General features: G+C 45.6%; 1 protein-coding gene across 1 annotated transcript; it reads right to left on the bottom strand.

Moving 5' to 3' along the window:
* Window positions 1-764: 764 nt before the first annotated feature.
* Window positions 765-18,649, bottom strand: LOC120058786 (probable glutamate receptor). Its single transcript, XM_039007526.1, has 9 exons — window positions 18,586-18,649; window positions 15,233-15,264; window positions 13,815-13,994; window positions 10,293-10,519; window positions 9,433-9,530; window positions 8,424-8,641; window positions 3,969-4,188; window positions 1,592-1,839; window positions 765-1,323 (listed from the first exon to the last, which is right to left on the bottom strand). Exons 1-9 carry the CDS (start codon window positions 18,647-18,649, stop codon window positions 1,225-1,227), a joined length of 1,386 nt encoding a protein of 461 aa, XP_038863454.1. The 3' UTR covers window positions 765-1,224.
* Between the last annotated feature and the right edge of the window lie 1,283 nt (window positions 18,650-19,932).

Raw genomic sequence — 19,932 nt, 5'->3', positions numbered from 1 at the left:
GCTGCCTCTATCTCTTCTTCAGAAAGGCGATACTCCGCCGGCTGTGTCCAGGGTCCTGCTCCATCTAATATCTCCTCCCAGGTCCATTTCCCCATTAAGCGCTGTTCCTCTTTTTCACGCTGCTTGGTCCTTGTTTGGTGGGTTATTCTGTCACGAACGTCGTAGTGAGGAGACCAAGGCGCAGCGTGATTAATATACATCTTCCTTTTAATAAATAAGAAGACTGAACTATACAAAATAACAAAACGAACGTGAACGCTAAATGACACGAGTGCAGACATGCAACATCACATAGACAATAACCCACCAAAACCAAAATGGAAAATGGCAACCTAAATAGGATCCCCAATCAGAGACAACGATAAACAGCTGTCTCTGATTGGGAACCAATCTATGCCAAAATAGACCTACATTACCTAGACAATACCAAAACCCCATAGATATACAAAAAACCCTAGACAAGACAAAACACCCATACCACCCTCGTCACACCCTGACCTAACCAAAATAATAAAGAAAACAAAGATAACTAAGGTCAGGGTGTGACACCTTCCTGGAAGCAACATAGAAGAAATGTAGGCCTATCAATCCATACCATTTTGTCTTTGCTTTCTATCCATCCAAATAGTTTTGAGAGAGGTTAGGTGTGAAATCATGTGACAACCAACATCTTGAAATCATGTCTAGGGATTTATTTGGTAGACAGTTAAACATTACACAGAACAGTTATTAATGAAACAACTTAAAAGCCAATCGGATGTGATTTAGTACAACATATTTTGGCAGTACACACAAAAAAACACCTGTTCATATCAACAACAACAAATAGGCCTACAATAACATACGCTTTACACATTCATCTGGAGGTTAATTGAAAAGCCTGTATCAACTTCATATTGAATCACTGTCTGTTAATATCTGCAGTGGACCGTGTCGTCTGAGGACAGGAAATGCTGTTGTGTCTGTTGTCTTTAGTGGCTTAATAATACCTTTTCAGAGTGGAAACTATAGTGCAATCTACTCTAATAAGAATATATATATATATTCTAACATTGTACTTACAGGTGGGGAAGTTGGTAGCTGTGTGGTACGCTATGAAACAGAACATGTTGCTGTAGATACACTATGATAGGGAAGATACTGCTGCTCTCAAGGACAGGAACGGATTTACACGATCTTATTTGCATCTGGTGTTGTTAGGAAGCAGCCAGTGAAACGCGTCCTTTACGCTTTGCTCTTCTCTGACGTCTCTGTGCCTGCTTTTGCCCCACGCGATCCAAAGCGCTGACTCAGTTCTGCCAACAACACTGAGCAGCAGGATTTCTGTGGGGAGAAGAGGGGAGAGGAGAGAGATGGGAGGGGAGAGTAAAGAGAGGGGAGAGGAAAGAAGAGAGGGGAGGAGGATAGAAGGAGAGAAGGGAGAGAGGGGAGGATAGGAGAGGTAAAAGGTGTAAGGAGTAAGAGGATTTGTTGGAGGAAAATTATTGTATTGGCTTTCAATATTCATGCGTAGATTTGAAAATCGCAATAAACAGAACATCTTTTTAACAGAACAAGGTCCATTCTTTATCCGCTCCTCATGTCCCCTTACCTTCTGCTCCTTGGCTTGACTGCGGGCCTTGGAGGCAAGCTCCAGGAGGGCCATGAGGAGTCCCAGGCCCAACCCCAGGGCCAGGAGCAGGAAGAGGCCTCTCAGGAGGTGGGGCTGGAGGGCATGTGGGGCTTGGCCCCCCTCTGGCAAGCAGCTGCTGGCCCACCACTTACTCTGCAGGAAGGCCAACTCCCCAGATTCACTCAGTTGCAGTATGGCCACTGTTATGTTCTTCATCATTGGAAAGCCTGACAGGAGAGAAAGGGATGGAGGAGGGAGAGAGAGGGTTGGAGGAGGGAGAGAGAGACGGATGGAGGAGGGTGTGAGGGAGAGAGACGGGGAGGAGGGTGTGAGGGAGAGAGACGGGAAGGAGGGTGTGAGGGAGAGAGACGGGGAGGAGGGTGTGAGGGAGAGAGAGGGATGGAGGAGGAAGAGAGAGGGATGGAGGAGGAAGAGAGAGGGATGGAGGAGGAAGAGAGAGGGATGGAGGAGGAAGAGAGAGGGATGGAGGAGGGAGAGAGAGAGACGGAAGGAGGAGGAGAGAGACGGAAGGAGGAGGGAGAGAGACGGATGGAGGAGGGAGGGAGAGAGGCGGAAGGGGAGGAGGGTGTGAGGGAGGGAGAGAGACGGGAGGAGGGTGTGAGGGAGGGAGAGAGACGGGAGGAGGGTGTGAGGGAGGGAGAGAGACGGGGAGGAGGGTGGGAGAGAGAGACGGGGAGGAGGGTGGGAGAGAGATACAGGGAGGAGGGTGGGAGAGAGATACAGGGAGGAGGGTGGGAGAGAGATACAGGGAGGAGGGTGGGAGAGAGATACAGGGAGGAGGGTGGGAGAGAGATACAGGGAGGAGGGTGGGAGAGAGATACAGGGAGGAGGGTGGGAGAGAGATACAGGGAGGAGGGTGGGAGAGATATACAGGGAGGAGGGTGGGAGAGAGATACAGGGAGGAGGGTGGGAGAGAGATACAGGGAGGAGAGTGGGAGAGAGATACAGGGAGGAGGGTGGGAGAGAGGGACAGGGAGGAGGGTGGGACAGCAAGGAGTTAGCATGTGAGTATTTTATGTGAGAGAGAAGGGGTCCGTGTGTGTGTGTGTGTATCAAGTAATGAACCACACTTCAAATACTTCAGATACTCACCACCACAGCAGACCACCCATAAAAACACAGATAACATTCCCAATGTTCCTTTATTGACATCACAGCGTTGCATTTATCATGCCCATCTATGGAGGGGGTACTGTGGACCCAGCTGCTAGGGGCTCACCTAGGGGTACCGTGGACCCAGCCTCTAGGGGCTCACCTAGGGGTACCGTGGACCCAGCTGCTAGGGGCTCACCTAGGGGTACCGTGGACCCAGCTGCTAGGGGCTCACCTAGGGGTACCGTGGACCCAGCCTCTAGGGGCTCACCTAGGGGTACCGTGGACCCAGCTGCTAGGGGCTCACCTAGGGGTACCGTGGACCCAGCCGCTAGGGGCTCACCTAGGGGTACCGTGGACCCAGCTGCTAGGGGCTCACCTAGGGGTACCGTGGACCCAGCCGCTAGGGGCTCACCTAGGGGTACCGTGGACCCAGCCTCTAGGGGCTCACCTAGGGGTACCGTGGACCCAGCTGCTAGGGGCTCACCTAGGGGTACCGTGGACCCAGCTGCTAGGGGCTCACCTAGGGGTACCGTGGACCCAGCTGCTAGGGGCTCACCTAGGGGTACCGTGGACCCAGCTGCTAGGGGCTCACCTAGGGGTACCGTGGACCCAGCTGCTAGGGGCTCACCTAGGGGTACCGTGGACCCAGCTGCTAGGGGCTCACCTAGGGGTACCGTGGACCCAGCTGCTAGGGGCTCACCTAGGGGTACCGTGGACCCAGCTGCTAGGGGCTCACCTAGGGGTACCGTGCACCCAGCCTCTAGGGGCTCACCTAGGGGTACCGTGCACCCAGCCTCTAGGGGCTCACCTAGGGGTACCGTGGACCCAGCCGCTAGGGGCTCACCTAGGGGTACCGTGGACCCAGCCTCTAGGGGCTCACCTAGGGGTACCGTGGACCCAGCTGCTAGGGGCTCACCTAGGGGTACCGTGGACCCAGCTGCTAGGGGCTCACCTAGGGGTACCGTGGACCCAGCTGCTAGGGGCTCACCTAGGGGTACCGTGGACCCAGCTGCTAGGGGCTCACCTAGGGGTACCGTGGACCCAGCTGCTAGGGGCTCACCTAGGGGTACCGTGGACCCAGCTGCTAGGGGCTCACCTAGGGGTACCGTGGACCCAGCTGCTAGGGGCTCACCTAGTGGTACCGTGGACCCAGCTGCTAGGGACCCACCTAGGGGTACCGTGGACCCAGCTGCTAGGGGCTCACCTAGGGGTACCGTGGACTCAGCTGCTAGGGGCTCACCTAGGGGTGCTGCAATGCTGTACCCTCTCATGGCGATGAGTTCGCTGCTGCGGATCAGGTTGCAGTAGCGAGCCACAGCCAGGTCCAGAGACGCTGCCTCTCCAATAAAGGCGTAGTTGCCTTCCTGGGTGCGTCGATTGCCCTCTTCCACTGAAGCCACGCAGCTCTTCTTCCTCTCCATATGCTGGTAGATGCGTCGGTAGGTGGGGTTGTTGGAGTTCTGGAAATGTGAGCGAAATGGGAACCGTAGAAATGCAAAATTGATAAGATTGATTTTGCTGGTGTTGAGACATAAGCGGTTCTAGTTCTACTCTTTCATCCGGAAACCCACCTTGGAAGGGAACGTACAGAACTATGAACAGGTACAGATAAGAAAATACATATATTGACTTCCATTATGGAGCCAGATACCTGCCAAAAGGTTGAACGTATGTATCATTAGGATCGTAAGAAAATCCATACGTAAATTGTTAGGATCGTAAGAAAAGCCATGCGTTAAACATGAAACGTAAACGTTCAAATAGATCTGGAAACGTACATACCCTACGTTACGACTATGAATTAACATTTACACGTTCAATTCATTCTTTACGTCTCCCTTTACTTGGTTACAAATCTTTTTTACGAGTACAAACATTTGTCAGTAATGTGGCATCTGCAAAGGACATGAACCCAACGTAGCTAGTCTAAGTTAGCTAGTCAATCAACCAACTAGAGGACATGAACTGAACGTAGCTAGACGAAGTTAGCTAGTCAATCAACCAACTAGAGGACATGAACTGAATGTAGCTAGACGAAGTTAGCTAGTCAATCAACCAACTAGAGGACATGAACTGAACGTAGCTAGACGAAGTTAGCTAGTCAATCAACCAACTAGAGGACATGAACTGAACGTAGCTAGACGAAGTTAGCTAGTCAATCAACCAACTAGAGGACATGAACTGAATGTAGCTAGACGAAGTTAGCTAGTCAATCAACCAACTAGAGGACATGAACTGAACGTAGCTAGACGAAGTTAGCTAGTCAATCAACCAACTAGAGGACATGAACTGAATGTAACTAGACGAAGTTAGCTAGTCAATCAACCAACTAAAGGACATGAACTGAACGTAGCTAGACGAAGTTAGCTAGTCAATCAACCAACTAGAGGACATGAACTGAATGTAGCTAGACGAAGTTAGCTAGTCAATCAACCAACTAGAGGACATGAACTGAACGTAGCTAGACGAAGTTAGCTAGTCAATCAACCAACTAGAGGACATGAACTGAATGTAACTAGACGAAGTTAGCTAGTCAATCAACCAACTAAAGGACATGAACTGAACGTAGCTAGACGAAGTTAGCTAGTCAATCAACCAACTAAAGGACATGAACTGAACGTAGCTAGACGAAGTTGGCTAGTCAATCAACCAACTAAAGGACATGAACCCAACGTAGCTAGTCGAAGTTAGCTAGTCAATCAACCAACTAGAGGACATGAATTGAATGTAGCTAGTCGAAGTTAGCTAGTCAATCAACCAACTAGAGGACATGAACTGAACGTAGCTAGTCGAAGTTAGCTAGTCAATCAACCAACTAAAGGACATGAACTGAACGTAGCTAGACGAAGTTAGCTAGTCAATCAACCAACTAGAGGACATGAACTGAATGTAACTAGACGAAGTTAGCTAGTCAATCAACCAACTAAAGGACATGAACTGAACGTAGCTAGACGAAGTTAGCTAGTCAATCAACCAACTAAAGGACATGAACTGAACGTAGCTAGACGAAGTTGGCTAGTCAATCAACCAACTAAAGGACATGAACCCAACGTAGCTAGTCGAAGTTAGCTAGTCAATCAACCAACTAGAGGACATGAATTGAATGTAGCTAGTCGAAGTTAGCTAGTCAATCAACCAACTAGAGGACATGAACTGAACGTAGCTAGTCGAAGTTAGCTAGTCAATCAACCAACTAAAGGACATGAACCCAACGTATCTAGACGAAGTTAGCTAGTCAATCAACCAACTAAAGGACATGAACTGAACGTAGCTAGACGAAGTTAGCTAGTCAATCAACCAACTAAAGGACATGAACCCAACGTAGCTAGTCGAAGTTAGCTAGTCAATCAACCAACTAAAGGACATGAACTGAATGTAGCTAGACGAAGTTAGCTAGTCAATCAACCAACTAGAGGACATGAACTGAACGTAGCTAGACGAAGTTAGCTAGTCAATCAATCAACTCTAGCCCAGATGTTAGAGTTGCTTTGCACCCTCCAGTTTTATTTCCAAAATAAAAGCCTAGAGCTTATTTTAGAACTGCATTCAATAACGATGTTATACTAGTAGATGATGTAGGCTTGGGCCTTCAGCAAATTACTTGTGTGAGAATGATAAAGACACAAAAGAGTCTAGAATATCCGCCTGAGCTGCAAAATAGAAAGTAAATATGATTTAGGCTAGGCCTATTCCGCAATCTAAATATGCCATGCTGCTTGTGTTATTTAATGGCCATATAATTGCATAATTTATTTTTATAGCAGTGTGGGGCTATTGTGGTGATCATGTATGTTGGAATATGTAAATATGTTGGAATGATGAGTTGCACGCATCATGCATGCTCTGCACTTTATTTGTCTAGAAGGCAAATAGTCCTACATTAGGGTATAATGATTATGACTGCATGCCTCCAGAAGGGTATCTTCTGAGGCTGAGGGGTGCTTTTACGAAGACGCATGGTGCTGCATGGAGATCACCAGCTCTTCAACTGGGCAGCAGTGTCGCGATGGAGGGAATAGCCTATACGGAGACCACTGCAACAGTTTTTGTAAAGTATGGGAATAAGCTTATGCCAGACTCAGCCTATGTTTAATAACCTCTCCCTTGTTCATTTCAAAGTCCATATGTTCATGACCCGATTCATATAAATCATGTCATATTATTTTAAATTCATATTAACCCCTCCTACAGAATATACTTTGGCAAGATTTAGAGTGATGACAAAAATATCAAAATATTCTATAAGAAAATATTTTGAGTGTCAAAACTCACGTGGTCATACATAATTCATAGATTCACGAGACCGCTATTATTCCTGGTAGATAATACTGGTTATGCTTCATTATTCCTGGTAGATACTGCTGGTTATGATTAATTATTCCTGGTAGATACTACTGGTTATGATTCATTATTCCTGGTAGATACTACTGGCTATGATTCATTATTCCTGGTAGATACTACTGGTTATGAGTCATTATTCCTGGTAGATAATACTGGCTATGATTCATTATTCCTGGTAGATACTACTGGTTATGATTCATTATTCCTGGTAGATACTACTGGTTATGATTCATTATTCCTGGTAGATACTACTGGCTATGATTCATTATTCCTGGTAGATACTACTGGTTATGAGTCATTATTCCTGGTAGATACTACTGGCTATGATTCATTATTCCTGGTAGATACTACTGGTTATGATTCATTATTCCTGGTAGATACTACTGGTTATGATTCATTATTCCTGGTAGATACTACTGGTTATGATTCATTATTCCTGGTAGATACTACAGGTTATGAATCATTATTCCTGGTAGATACTACTGGTTATGATTCATTATTCCTGGTAGATACTACTGGCTATGATTCATTATTCCTGGTAGATAATACTGGTTATGATTCATTATTCCTGGTAGATACTACTGGTTATGATTCATTATTCCTGGTAGATACTACTGGTTATGATTCATTATTCCTGGTAGATACTACTGGTTATGATTCATTATTCCTGGTAGATACTACTGGTTATGATTCATTATTCCTGGTAGATACTACTGGTTATGATTTCAGACAGAGCCCAGAGAATATGGTGCAAATTAGTCATATGTTGATAATGCATGGGGATGTCCACGTCACCCAGAGATTTGTCCATGCTGTCAAGAGACACCTAGCGTACTGAAACTTCACTGTTGTAGGCATAATACCGCTAGTGTTATCTAGACCTGCTCTGGCAAATAAATCCATTACATTAGCTACCTAAATGTGAAGTAAACTGAGGATTATTAAAGAATGGAGACTTTTAACTTGAAAACGTGTAGGAGACCTCTTTCCGGTTTCCCTGGCTTTTTAACACTGTGTTATGCTTGTCCGGGTAGCACTCCTCATAGGCCGTTTGGTGTCTGCTTTTTTTGTGTTGGTGAGATGAAACTGCCAAAACTCTGAAAGGTATTATTGTACGTCAGAATTGCTACACAAGATTTGTTCAAGCCTAAAATGTTGGTCCATAATCACGACATGTTGTTTGTATGTTCACAGATTAAATTTCATGTTTACGTTTCACGCATGGCTTTTCTTACGATCCTAACGATACGTACGTTCAACCTTTTGGCAGGTATCTGGCTCCATACTACCTTGACTTTTACTAAGGAATGAATAAATGTGTGTGGTTTCTTTTTCTTTTTAAAGCTGCACATACTTTGAAGAAGTTGAACGTGGATCCCCCTTCGACTGTTCCGTAGTCGATGACGTCCTGTTTGGCCAGCTCCTCGAAGTTATTCACCGAGACGTGTTTGGAATCCGAGCGTAGCATGGCGTTAAAGTTGCTGAAGTAGCAGGCCAGGAGCACCACCGCGAACACCCACCAGACGGCGCTGATAACGCGACCAGACAGGCCTTTAGGGTGTGGGCCAGCACCTGAGAATGCAAAACACAAACATACATTATGTTTCATTTAATTAATATGACTGAAACATAGAAATGGGACGGAAAACATATATAGAACTATACGCACTCAATTGCTTTCATCTGGACTACACTAGAAAGTGTGCAAACTTTCATGTCTTCCTTATCTGTCTTAGTTTTCTCTTAAACTGAGCAATGTAGAACATGTTTTTTAAATAACTTAAAGATTACATAGATTTCTCGTGCATGTAAGCGTAATAACACCTGCTGCGTTGGTTAGAGGCTCAATTATGACACTTTTTTCCTTATTGTGTATCTTTTAGGTTCTATGTTACTTTCAGGAACAATAAAGAAGAAAAGGAAACAAAATCCTGGTCGAGACAATCCTTGTCTAAATAGCAGGAACATAAACTCCTGTCCAGACTGGCAGCCATATTTAGTGGACCCTCAGTAAAGCAGATTCTATGATGTTCTAGAATCTTCTAGTCTCCATAGTAGGAACATAAACCCCTGTCTAGACTGGCAGCCATATTTAGTGGACCCACAGTAAAGAAGATTCTATGATGTTCTAGAATATTCTAGTCTCCATAGTAGGAACAGAAACCCCTGTCTAGACTGGCAGCCATATTTAGTGGACCCACAGTAAAGCAGATTCTATGATGTTCTAGAATCTTCTAGTCTCCATAGTAGGAACAGAACCCCTGTCTAGACTTCCTTTGCCAAAATAGCATGGCTCCATTTTACATGTGACTTGGAAGCAGCGGGTTTGACTTCGGGGGCGATTTGACTCATAGCTGCGTTACCTTGCAGGGTCAGGGCTCCAGTGATGTACCAGAAGCTGTGCAGGAGAGTGAAGCTGAGTTCGTCTGTCTCGGGGTCTGCCCACTCACAGGGGCTTATCCTGGGGTGAGCAGAAAAACTATGTGAGCATTGAGATCGATCTTCTTCATTGTCTGGACAGCGGCCAAACCACATTCTTACAAAGAATGAATTAGCAGTGCAGTTTCTACTTCCGTTGACATAATTTGAACTACAATCTCCCCCGCTATGGTTTGTATACTCGACGTACGTAGTCTATATGTGTCATAGCATTACGCATCATTTCTATGTTGGCATCTTTTTATGCAAAGGATGAATCCTAACTTCTATTTTTATGCAAGTCAAATTCTCATTTAATCTCATTGACTTCAAAAGGATGACTAAGTGAAATTCGATTTAAGTGGAAGTTAGGATTCCCCCCGAAGTGTTGATAGCTAGCTAGGGGTTTGATTTGGAATGAGGCCAAGGAGATAATGATTTTTCACCTGACCACCAAATAAATGCAGAGGCCCGATTTGATGATCTAGTTTCGTTGGTGGAGTTTAAACACTTGATCGATGTATATATCACAGAAGAGTGTAGTTGTCTTTAGGACAGCTTTTTTTGTCAAGACTTTCGTGTTTTTTAACGTAATATGTAATTGTTGTACTGTATGTGTGTTTATAGTTTTATTTAATGTTGTGTTGGTGTATGTAAGTTGTTTTGTCTGAAACGTTCCCCCTGCTGCTATTGGACCGGGTCTCTCTTGGAAAAGAGATGTTATCTCAATGAGAAAAACCTGTATAAATAAAGGTTAAATAAAAACATTTTAAAAATAAGGCCGGAGATGATCATTTTAGCTCACCTAGCCACCAGATATATGCAGAGGCCGGTCACCAGGAAGGCCAGGAGGATGCCCACCCACATTTCCGTGGAGAAGGGGAAACTGAAACTGAGGGAGTGGCTCTCCTCGGAGCCCAGGTCCCTGCTCAGGATGAAACCAATGCCCGTCTGCATGAAGGGAGTGCTCATCTCCACCCCCTGCTCCCTGGTCGCTGTGAGGGTCAGAGAGGCAACCGCCAGTTCGGCCTCCTGATAGATAGGAGGAGACAAGAGCAGGCACACACACGGGCGAACGGACACCCAGATGCACACAGAGGCGTACGGACACACAGACGCACACACACACAGGCATACACACAGGCGTACGGACACACAGACGCACACACACACACACACACACACACAGGCGTACGGACACCCAGATGCACACGGGCGCACACACACACACACAGGCGTACGCACGCACACGCACACACACACACACACACACACAGGCGTACGGACACACAGACGCACACAGGCATACAGAGACACACACACACAGGCGTACGCACGCACACACACACAGGCATACAGAGACACACACACACACACACACAGGCGTACGCACACACACACACACACAGGCATACAGAGACACACACACACACAGGCGTACGCACGCACACACACACAGGCATACAGAGACACACACACACACACACACAGGCGTACGCACACACACACACACACAGGCATACAGAGACACACACACACACACAGGCGTACGCACACACACACACACACAGGTGTACGGACACACACAGGCGTACGGACACACACACACACACATAGGCGTACGGACACACACACACACACAGAGGCGTACGGACACGGACACACACACACACACACACACACAGGCGTACGGGGACACACACACACAGGCGTACGGGGACACACACACACACAGGCGTACGAACACACACAGGCGTACGGACACACACCCACACACACAGGCGTACGGACACACACACACACACACAGGCGTACGGACACACACACACACACACACGGGCGTACGGACACACACACACACACGGGCGTACGGACACACACACACACACGGGCGTACGGACACACACACACACAGGAGTACGGACACACACACACACAGGTGTACGGACACACACACACACAGGCGTACGGACACACACACACAGGCGTACGGACACACACACACAGGCGTACGGACACACACACACAGGCGTACGGACACACACACACAGGCGTACGGACACACACACACAGGAGTATGGACACACACACAGGAGTACGGACACACACACAGGAGTACGGACACACACACACACACAGGAGTACGGACACACACACACACACAGGAGTACGGACAGACACACACACACAGGAGTACGGACACACACACAAATGAGTACGGACACACACACAAATGAGTACGGACACACACACACACAGGAGTACGGACACACACACACACAGGAGTACGGACACACACACACACAGGAGTACGGACACACACACACACAGGAGTACGGACACACACACACACAGGAGTACGGACACACACACACACAGGAGTACGGACACACACACAGGAGTACGGACACACACACAGGAGTACGGACACACACAGGAGTACGGACACACACAGGAGTACGGACACATACACACATAGAAGTAGGGTCAAAACAAACAGGAGTAGTGACACAGCGTGAATGAGTATATAGCCATGCATGGTCTACTTAACACAAGTCAGCAGGGGCGGCAGGTGCCTAGTGGTTAGAGCGTTGGACTAGTAACCAAAAGGTTGCAAGATCAAATCCCTGAGCTGACAAGGTAAAAATATGTCGTTCTGCCCCTGAACAAGGCACTTAACCCACTGTTCCTAGGCCGTCATTGAAAATAAGAATTTATTCTTAACTGACTTGCCTAGTTAAATAAAGGTTAAATAAAAAAACATATACATAGTCTGAATGATGCAACCAATCCCCCAGCGTACCGTACACCACCACCTGATACCTTCTGTCCAATCCCCCAGCGTACCGTACACCACCACCTGATACCTTCTGTCCAATCCCCCAGCGTACCATATACCACCACCTGATACCTTCCGTCCAATCCCCCAGCGTACCGTACACCACCACCTGATACCTTCTGTCCAATCCCCCAGCGTACCGTATACCACCACCTGATACCTTCCGTCCAATCCCCCAGCGTACCGTACACCACCACCTGATACCTTCCGTCCAATCCCCCAGCGTACCGTACACCACCACCTGATACCTTCTGTCCAATCCCCCAGCGTACCGTATACCACCACCTGATAGCTTCCGTCCAATCCCCCAGCGTACCGTATACCACCACCTGATAGCTTCCGTCCAATCCCCCAGCGTACCGTATACCACCACCTGATACCTTCCGTCCAATCCCCCAGCGTACCGTATACCACCACCTGATACCTTCTGTCCAATCCCCCAGCGTACCGTATACCACCACCTGATACCTTCCGTCCAATCCCCCAGCGTACCGTATACCACCACCTGATACCTTCTGTCCAATCCCCCAGCGTACCGTATACCACCACCTGATACCTTCCGTCCAATCACCCAGCGTACCGTACACCACCACCTGATACCTTCCGTCCAATCACCCAGCGTACCGTATACCACCACCTGATACCTTCTGTCCAATCCCCCAGCGTACCGTATACCACCACCTGATACCTTCCGTCCAATCCCCCAGCGTACCGTACACCACCACCTGATACCTTCTGTCCAATCCCCCAGCGTACCGTATACCACCACCTGATACCTTCCGTCCAATCCCCCAGCGTACCGTACACCACCACCTGATACCTTCCGTCCAATCCCCCAGCGTACCGTACACCACCACCTGATACCTTCTGTCCAATCCCCCAGCGTACCGTATACCACCACCTGATACCTTCCGTCCAATCCCCCAGCGTACCGTATACCACCACCTGATAGCTTCCGTCCAATCCCCCAGCGTACCGTATACCACCACCTGATACCTTCCGTCCAATCCCCCAGCGTACCGTATACCACCACCTGATACCTTCTGTCCAATCCCCCAGCGTACCGTATACCACCACCTGATACCTTCCGTCCAATCCCCCAGCGTACCGTATACCACCACCTGATACCTTCTGTCCAATCCCCCAGCGTACCGTATACCACCACCTGATACCTTCCGTCCAATCACCCAGCGTACCGTACACCACCACCTGATACCTTCCGTCCAATCACCCAGCGTACCGTATACCACCACCTGATACCTTCTGTCCAATCCCCCAGCGTACCGTATACCACCACCTGATACCTTCCGTCCAATCCCCCAGCGTACCATATACCACCACCTGATACCTTCCGTCCAATCCCCCAGCGTACCATATACCACCACCTGATACCTTCCGTCCAATCCCCCAGCGTACCATATACCACCACCTGATACCTTCTGTCCAATCCCCCAGCGTACCGTATACCCTTCTGTCCAGGCCACTCACCCCTCGGACCACCTCCCCGATCATCCCCAACCAGTTTCCGCTCTCGTCCTGTTGCCCGTATTTTCCATCCTTCACCAGGTGCACGGTGTACTTGAAGTCCAACTTTTTGGCGATCTCCGCCAGCAGGTCAATGCAGTACCCCTCCAGCTCAGACCCTTGGGTCATAGTGTATGGTTCTTGCTGGTGGGAGTGAATCCGACAAGTGGATCATAGTTTAAAAGAGGCACACTAGCATAGAGTTACATAAAATTACTAGAGTGGCTATGTCATAGACCCTCATAAGACAAGAATATGCTGATAATGGTAGCTATCTTGGTCAGGGATACATTCAAATGAGTCTAATTGACCAAGATGGCTGCATTCACACCGCTGTATCCTCTGAAATAGCACACAGATGCAATACTAATTTCTATTTAATGGTTCTATTTAATTCTATGTATACCAGTATATCAACTGTTGTGTCATGTTACAATATTGAACGCATAACGACATGGGGACTGGCCACGAATGGCTCCCTAAAATGGTGGAATCTAGTGGATGACGTCATGCGAGATCTATACTGAACAAAAATATAAACGCAACATGCAACAATTTCAATGATTTTACTGCGTTACAGTTCATGTAAGGAAATCAGTCAATTTAAATAAATTCATTGGGCCCTAATCTATGGATTTCACATGACTGGGGCAAGTGTGCAGCCAATCAGAATTAGTTTTTCCCCACAAATAGGCTTTATTACAGACAGAAATACTTCTCAGATTCATCAGCTGTCCGGGTGGCTGGTCTCAGACCCATGAATGCACCTTATCAACATTTCTGGGATCTTTTATTTCAACTCATGAACCCAAAACATTACAAGTTGCATTTATATGTTTGTTCAGTATATGATCAGCTGCTTTTACACAGCCATCCTGAGATCCCAATTCTGTCCACACTCGCATGTCAGATTTGCGCATTCACACCGCTGTATCCTCTGAAAGAGCACACGGATTGCAATACTAATTTCCTGCCATTGGTCCTTAAAATTTTGGGGGTGGTTGTCATGGTAATGGCAGGTAAACTGAGCATCCAGACTGAGGTCAAATAAGAAACATCATAATCTTATCAGGATTGAGAACCACATATGAATGTGGAATAAAATCGGAACTCAAAAGATCAGATTCTATGTGTTTTTTTTTCTATTTAAACATTTTGGGGAAGAAGACTAATAGGTATCAGATCTTTCAATACATCGGAATTGGGCAGCCTGTGTAAACGCAGCCACAGTGTTGTTCGAACACGTGTACCCAATTAAAGTAATTGGATCAGGAGTCATAATGAAATATGAAAATGAGTATGTTTGCTGTCAGATGATATGATATGCTTAACAAACTAATAAAAAAAAGTAGTATTAGCATGATGTATATATAATATCTTACCAATATAGTGGTGACGGATAACACCGGGGGCCCTGGAACGATAAAAACAAAACATGAGAATCGTCACAAACTGCTCTTCAGTGTGTCTGGGTAAATATATGAGAGAATGACAAGAATGTGCAAGGCTGTCATCAAGGTAAAAGGTGGCTATTTGAAGAATCTCAAATATAAAATTGATTTTGATTTGTTTAACAGTTTTTTGGTTACTACATGATTCCATATGTCATTTCATAGTTTTGATGTCTTCACTATTATTCTACAATGTAGAAAATAGTAAAAAATAATGAAAAACCCTTGAATGTGTAGGTGTGTCCAAACTTTTGACTGGTAGTGTATATGTATGTGCATGAAATTAGTTGCAAAATGAATATGACATATAGTCAAGACGTTGACAAGGTTATAAATAATGATCTTTAATTCAAATAATAATTGTGTCCTTCAAACTTTGCTTTCGTCAAAGAATCAGCAATTGCAGCCTTGCAGACCTTTGGCATTCTAGCTGTCAGTGTGTTGAGGTAATCTGAAGAGATTTCAACCCATGCTTTCTGAAGCACCTCCCACAAGCTGGTTTGGCTTGATGGGCACTTCTTACGTACCATACGGTCAAGCTGCTCCCACAACAGCTCAATAGGGTTGAGATCTGGTGACTGTGCTGGCCACTCCGTTATAGACAGAATACCACCTGACTGCTTCTTCCCTAAATAGTTCTTGCATAGTTTGGAGCTGTGCTTTGGGTCATTGTCCTGTTGTAGGAGGAAATTGGCTCCAATTAAGCGCCGTCTACAGGGCGTTGCAAAATGGAGCGATGGCTTTCCTTCTTCAAGATCCCTTTGACCCTGTACAAATCTCCCACTTTACCACCACCAACGCACCCCTAGACCATAACAATAGCCTTAATTTCTCAGAACAATAATAGACTGATGAGTTTCAGAAGAAAGTTCTTTGTTTCTGGCCATTTTGAGCCTGTAATCGAACCCACAAATGCTGATGCGCCAGATACTCAACTAGTCTAAAGGCCAGTTTTATTGTTTCTTTAATTAGCACAACAGTTTTCAGCTGTGCTAACATAATTGCATAAGTGTTTTCTAATGATCAATTAGCCTTTTTAAAATGATAAACTTGGATTAGCTAACACAACGTGCCATTGGAACACAGGAGTGATGGATGCTGATAATGGGCCTCTGTACGCCATTGAGATATTCCATAAAAATATAAAAAAATAAATCAGCCTTTTCCAGCTACAATAGTCATTTACAACATTAACAATGTCTACACTATATTTCTGATCAATTGTATTTTATTTCAAATGGACACATTTTTTTTTGCTTTTCTTTCAAAAACAAGGACTTTTCTAAGTGACCCCAAACGTTTAACGTTAATATTAATATAAACTCAGCACAAAAAGAAACGTCCTCCCACTGTCAACAGAGACATCTTTCTCTTCCATTTTGGGGGCAATGCAGGGGGACAGTAATGGGGTACCACATGGCTGTGTTTCAAACCCCCTGTGGTGAGACTAAAGTGGGGTCCAACCCATCCTGCTCTGCCCTAAATACATGTTCTGGCACCAACTCCCCCCCCCCCCCCCCCCCCTTCCAACCCCTCCACCAGAAAAGGGGAAGTCACCCTTTCCAATCCCCCTCCCTCTTTTAGACATTATGCATGGCACTCAAACTTGTTTTCCTTGCCGTCGATTGACTGTGACCAATGCCATTTCAGCGTATCCGCTTCAGGACCTAACAAGCCCTGCCAAAGTTGGAGGCGGGGAAGCGGAGATGCCGGCGCAGTCGGGGTACTCCCTTGGTGTCACATGGTGTCAGTGACATACTGACACACATCAACAGTCATTTGTAAAAAGACCACTGGCGTCGACCTACAAGCCCACGGAGAAGCCGGTCATTTCGCGGCCTTGCCCCGAGCCATTGACTTCAAGCTCAATTGATTTATTATACTCTTTTGTTGGCCATGGCAGGCATCCTCTCAGATGACTTGTGAGAAATTGTCGGCTGCCAGATCTGATGCGGCCCTGGCGCTTTGAACGCGGTTCCAGCCGTCCAGCCTTGGTCAATGGGAAGAGTCAGATGTCGAGACACTAACCATTTTGGGGTGCCTTCCCACAGGCTAAAACATGCTGGGATGCTGGAGGACTTTCAAAGGCTGGTTCTATTAAAGCTGCACTGCTCTAGAAGAGACTATTGACTGTCACAGCAGTATGTTTTCTAAATGTATTCACTTCATTCAACATTTTCCCCCCAAATTCCTATAAATAACCTCAAAGAGTTCAGAGGCGTCTTGACTACTTCTAAGACCACTAGGGGTCACTATAGTAAAATGGTTAACAAGGACCCTGCACAGTAACAGGGAAAGGGGGATACCTAGTCAGTTGTACAACTGAATGCATTCAACTGAAATGTGTCTTCCACATTTAACCCAACCCCTCAATCAGAGGAAGTGATTCTGGGAGATTTTGTTGTTTTTAATAAGGGACTCAGCCTGGTCTCATTGACTAGAAATAACATAGTAAATGTAAATCTGGGACACTCAAATTAGTATGATATGTTAAGGCTATTTAGCAACTTTAACTACTTAGCATGTTAATTCCTAAACTTAACCCTAACCTAGCTAACATTAACATTAGCAAATTAACCACCAAGCTAGCCACCAAGCTAACGTTAGCCACAAATTAGAATTTGTGACATATCATTTGTATTACAAATTCGTAAAACAAATTGCCCCCAACCACAGATATAGGATCTAACGTTAGGATTGTTACCAATATCTGACCCTGGATTTATGGCTATAGTAGCAGCTTTACTGAGAATACCTGTTCCTAGGAATACCTGCTCCTTCCATGACAGACTGACCAGGTGAAAGCTATGATCCCTTATTGATGTCACTTACTAAAACACTTCAAATCAGTGTAGATGAAGGGGAGGAGACAGGTTGAGGAAGGATTTTTAAGCATTGAGACATGGAATGTGTATGTGTGCCATTCAGAGGGTGAATGGGCAAGACAAAATATTTAAGTGCCTTTGAACGGGGTATTGTAGTAGGTGCCAGGCGCACCGGTTTGAGTATGTCAAGAACTGCAACGATGCTGGGTTTCTCATGCTCAACAGTTTCCCGTGTGTATCAGTAATGGTCCACCAGAGGACATCCAGCCAACTTGACACAGATGTGGGAAGCAATGGAGTCAACATAGCAGCCCTGTGGAATGCTTTTGACACCTTGTAGTCCATGCCCTGACAAATTGAGGCTGTTCTGAGGGCAAATGGGGGTGCAACTCAATATTAGGAAGGTGCTCCTAATTTTTTGTACACTCAGTGTATACCATGTGATATATTTATATTTACCTGCAGTGCAGACAACAGCTAGCAGTGCCACCACACACACAACCAATCCAATAAAGGCTTTCATGTCGTCACCTTCTGAACCTGAGAATTAAAAGGCGAAAACAGTTGTGACAAAGTTAAAATGTATAATACATTTTTACAATTTATTTTGTTGATTAGAAGCTCATTAATTTCAGTTTATATCAACAGATATGTGAGTGTAATAAAAACTTGAACTTAAGCTGTGTGTCAAATTAAGTTAAGCAAACTGACAATTTCTCTAGAAATAATAATGTCCAGAGGTCAAATGGGAGTTATACATAGTAAAATATATACAGTACCAGTCAAAAATTTGGACACACCTACTCGTTCAAGGGTTTTTCTTTATTTGTACTATTTTCTACATTGTAGAATAACAGTGAAGACATCAAAACTATGAAATAACAAACATGGAATCAAGTAGTAACTAAAAAGTGTAAAAAATAAAAAAATAAAAACCTTGAATGAGTAGGTGTCCAGACTTTTGACTGATATGTATATATATTTATTTTATCAGATTGAGGGTAATATTGGCTCAGGTTACAGCAATCGGATTTCATGTAGGACTTTTTAACAAATACGTTTTTGCTAACCAAGGACAATGCTTTCCAAATTGTGGGTTGGGACTCATTGACAGACCACACCTAGAGATTGGGTTGTAGTTACAACACATGGTTTGGTCTATCTGGTTCGTCACAAGGTTCAAATGCAACTTTATTTCTAATAAAAACATTGGACGTCCTACACCAGAATTTCACAATAAGTTCTAGTTTGGGGGTCATAATGCAAAGGAAATGTAATAGACCATGCCTCATCTCACAGCACATACACTTCAACAATAAGGCACGAGGAGGTGTAGTATATGGCCAATATACCACGGCTAAGGGCTGATCTTAGGCACGAGAGCAGTAAAAAAATCAAATAAATAAATCACTCCTGTGGTATACGGTCGGATATACCACGGCTGTCAGCCAATCAGCATTCAGTGCTCGAACCACAAAGTTTATAATTATTAATAGATGACACATGGAAGAGAAAGCTTCTAAATGTTTTTTTTTTTAGGAAGTACAACAGAAATAAGATGCTGCCAATCAAAATTCACTGTAAAAGAAAAGAGTACTGTCTGATTCCTTACCTTAGATGTTCTGTCCTACGTGGTAGAGAAGTGGAAGGATGGAAACGAAGTAGTGAATGAAGAGGGCCGGTTGGGAGCAGTTTAAGGAGGGGGGAGCAGATATCACACAACCCACATTTATAAAGGGGTTGGATATTGAAGGACGACAGCGAGTTGCATCCCAATAAATCAATTCTTTCTTCCAAAGTGTGCAC

The sequence above is a fragment of the Salvelinus namaycush genome, chromosome 14, assembly GCF_016432855.1.
Source record: "Salvelinus namaycush isolate Seneca chromosome 14, SaNama_1.0, whole genome shotgun sequence".
NCBI classification, from domain to species: Eukaryota; Metazoa; Chordata; class Actinopteri; order Salmoniformes; family Salmonidae; genus Salvelinus; species Salvelinus namaycush.
Note: the sequence above shows the minus strand (reverse complement) of the source record. Positions and strands in the feature narration are given on the sequence as shown.

Bases quoted from the DNA above. Each gene is read 5' to 3' on its own strand.
- LOC120058786 (XM_039007526.1), bottom strand. From the start codon at position 18,649: ATGAAAGCCTTTATTGGATTGGTTGTGTGTGTGGTGGCACTGCTAGCT. The intron at 8,642-9,432 runs GTAACGCAGCTA...TTGCATTCTCAG, and splicing joins TGGAGCCCTGACCCTGCAAG to GTGCTGGCCCACACCCTAAA. The intron at 1,840-3,968 runs GTGAGCCCCTAG...CTCTCCTGTCAG, and splicing joins CAGCATTGCAGCACCCCTAG to GCTTTCCAATGATGAAGAAC.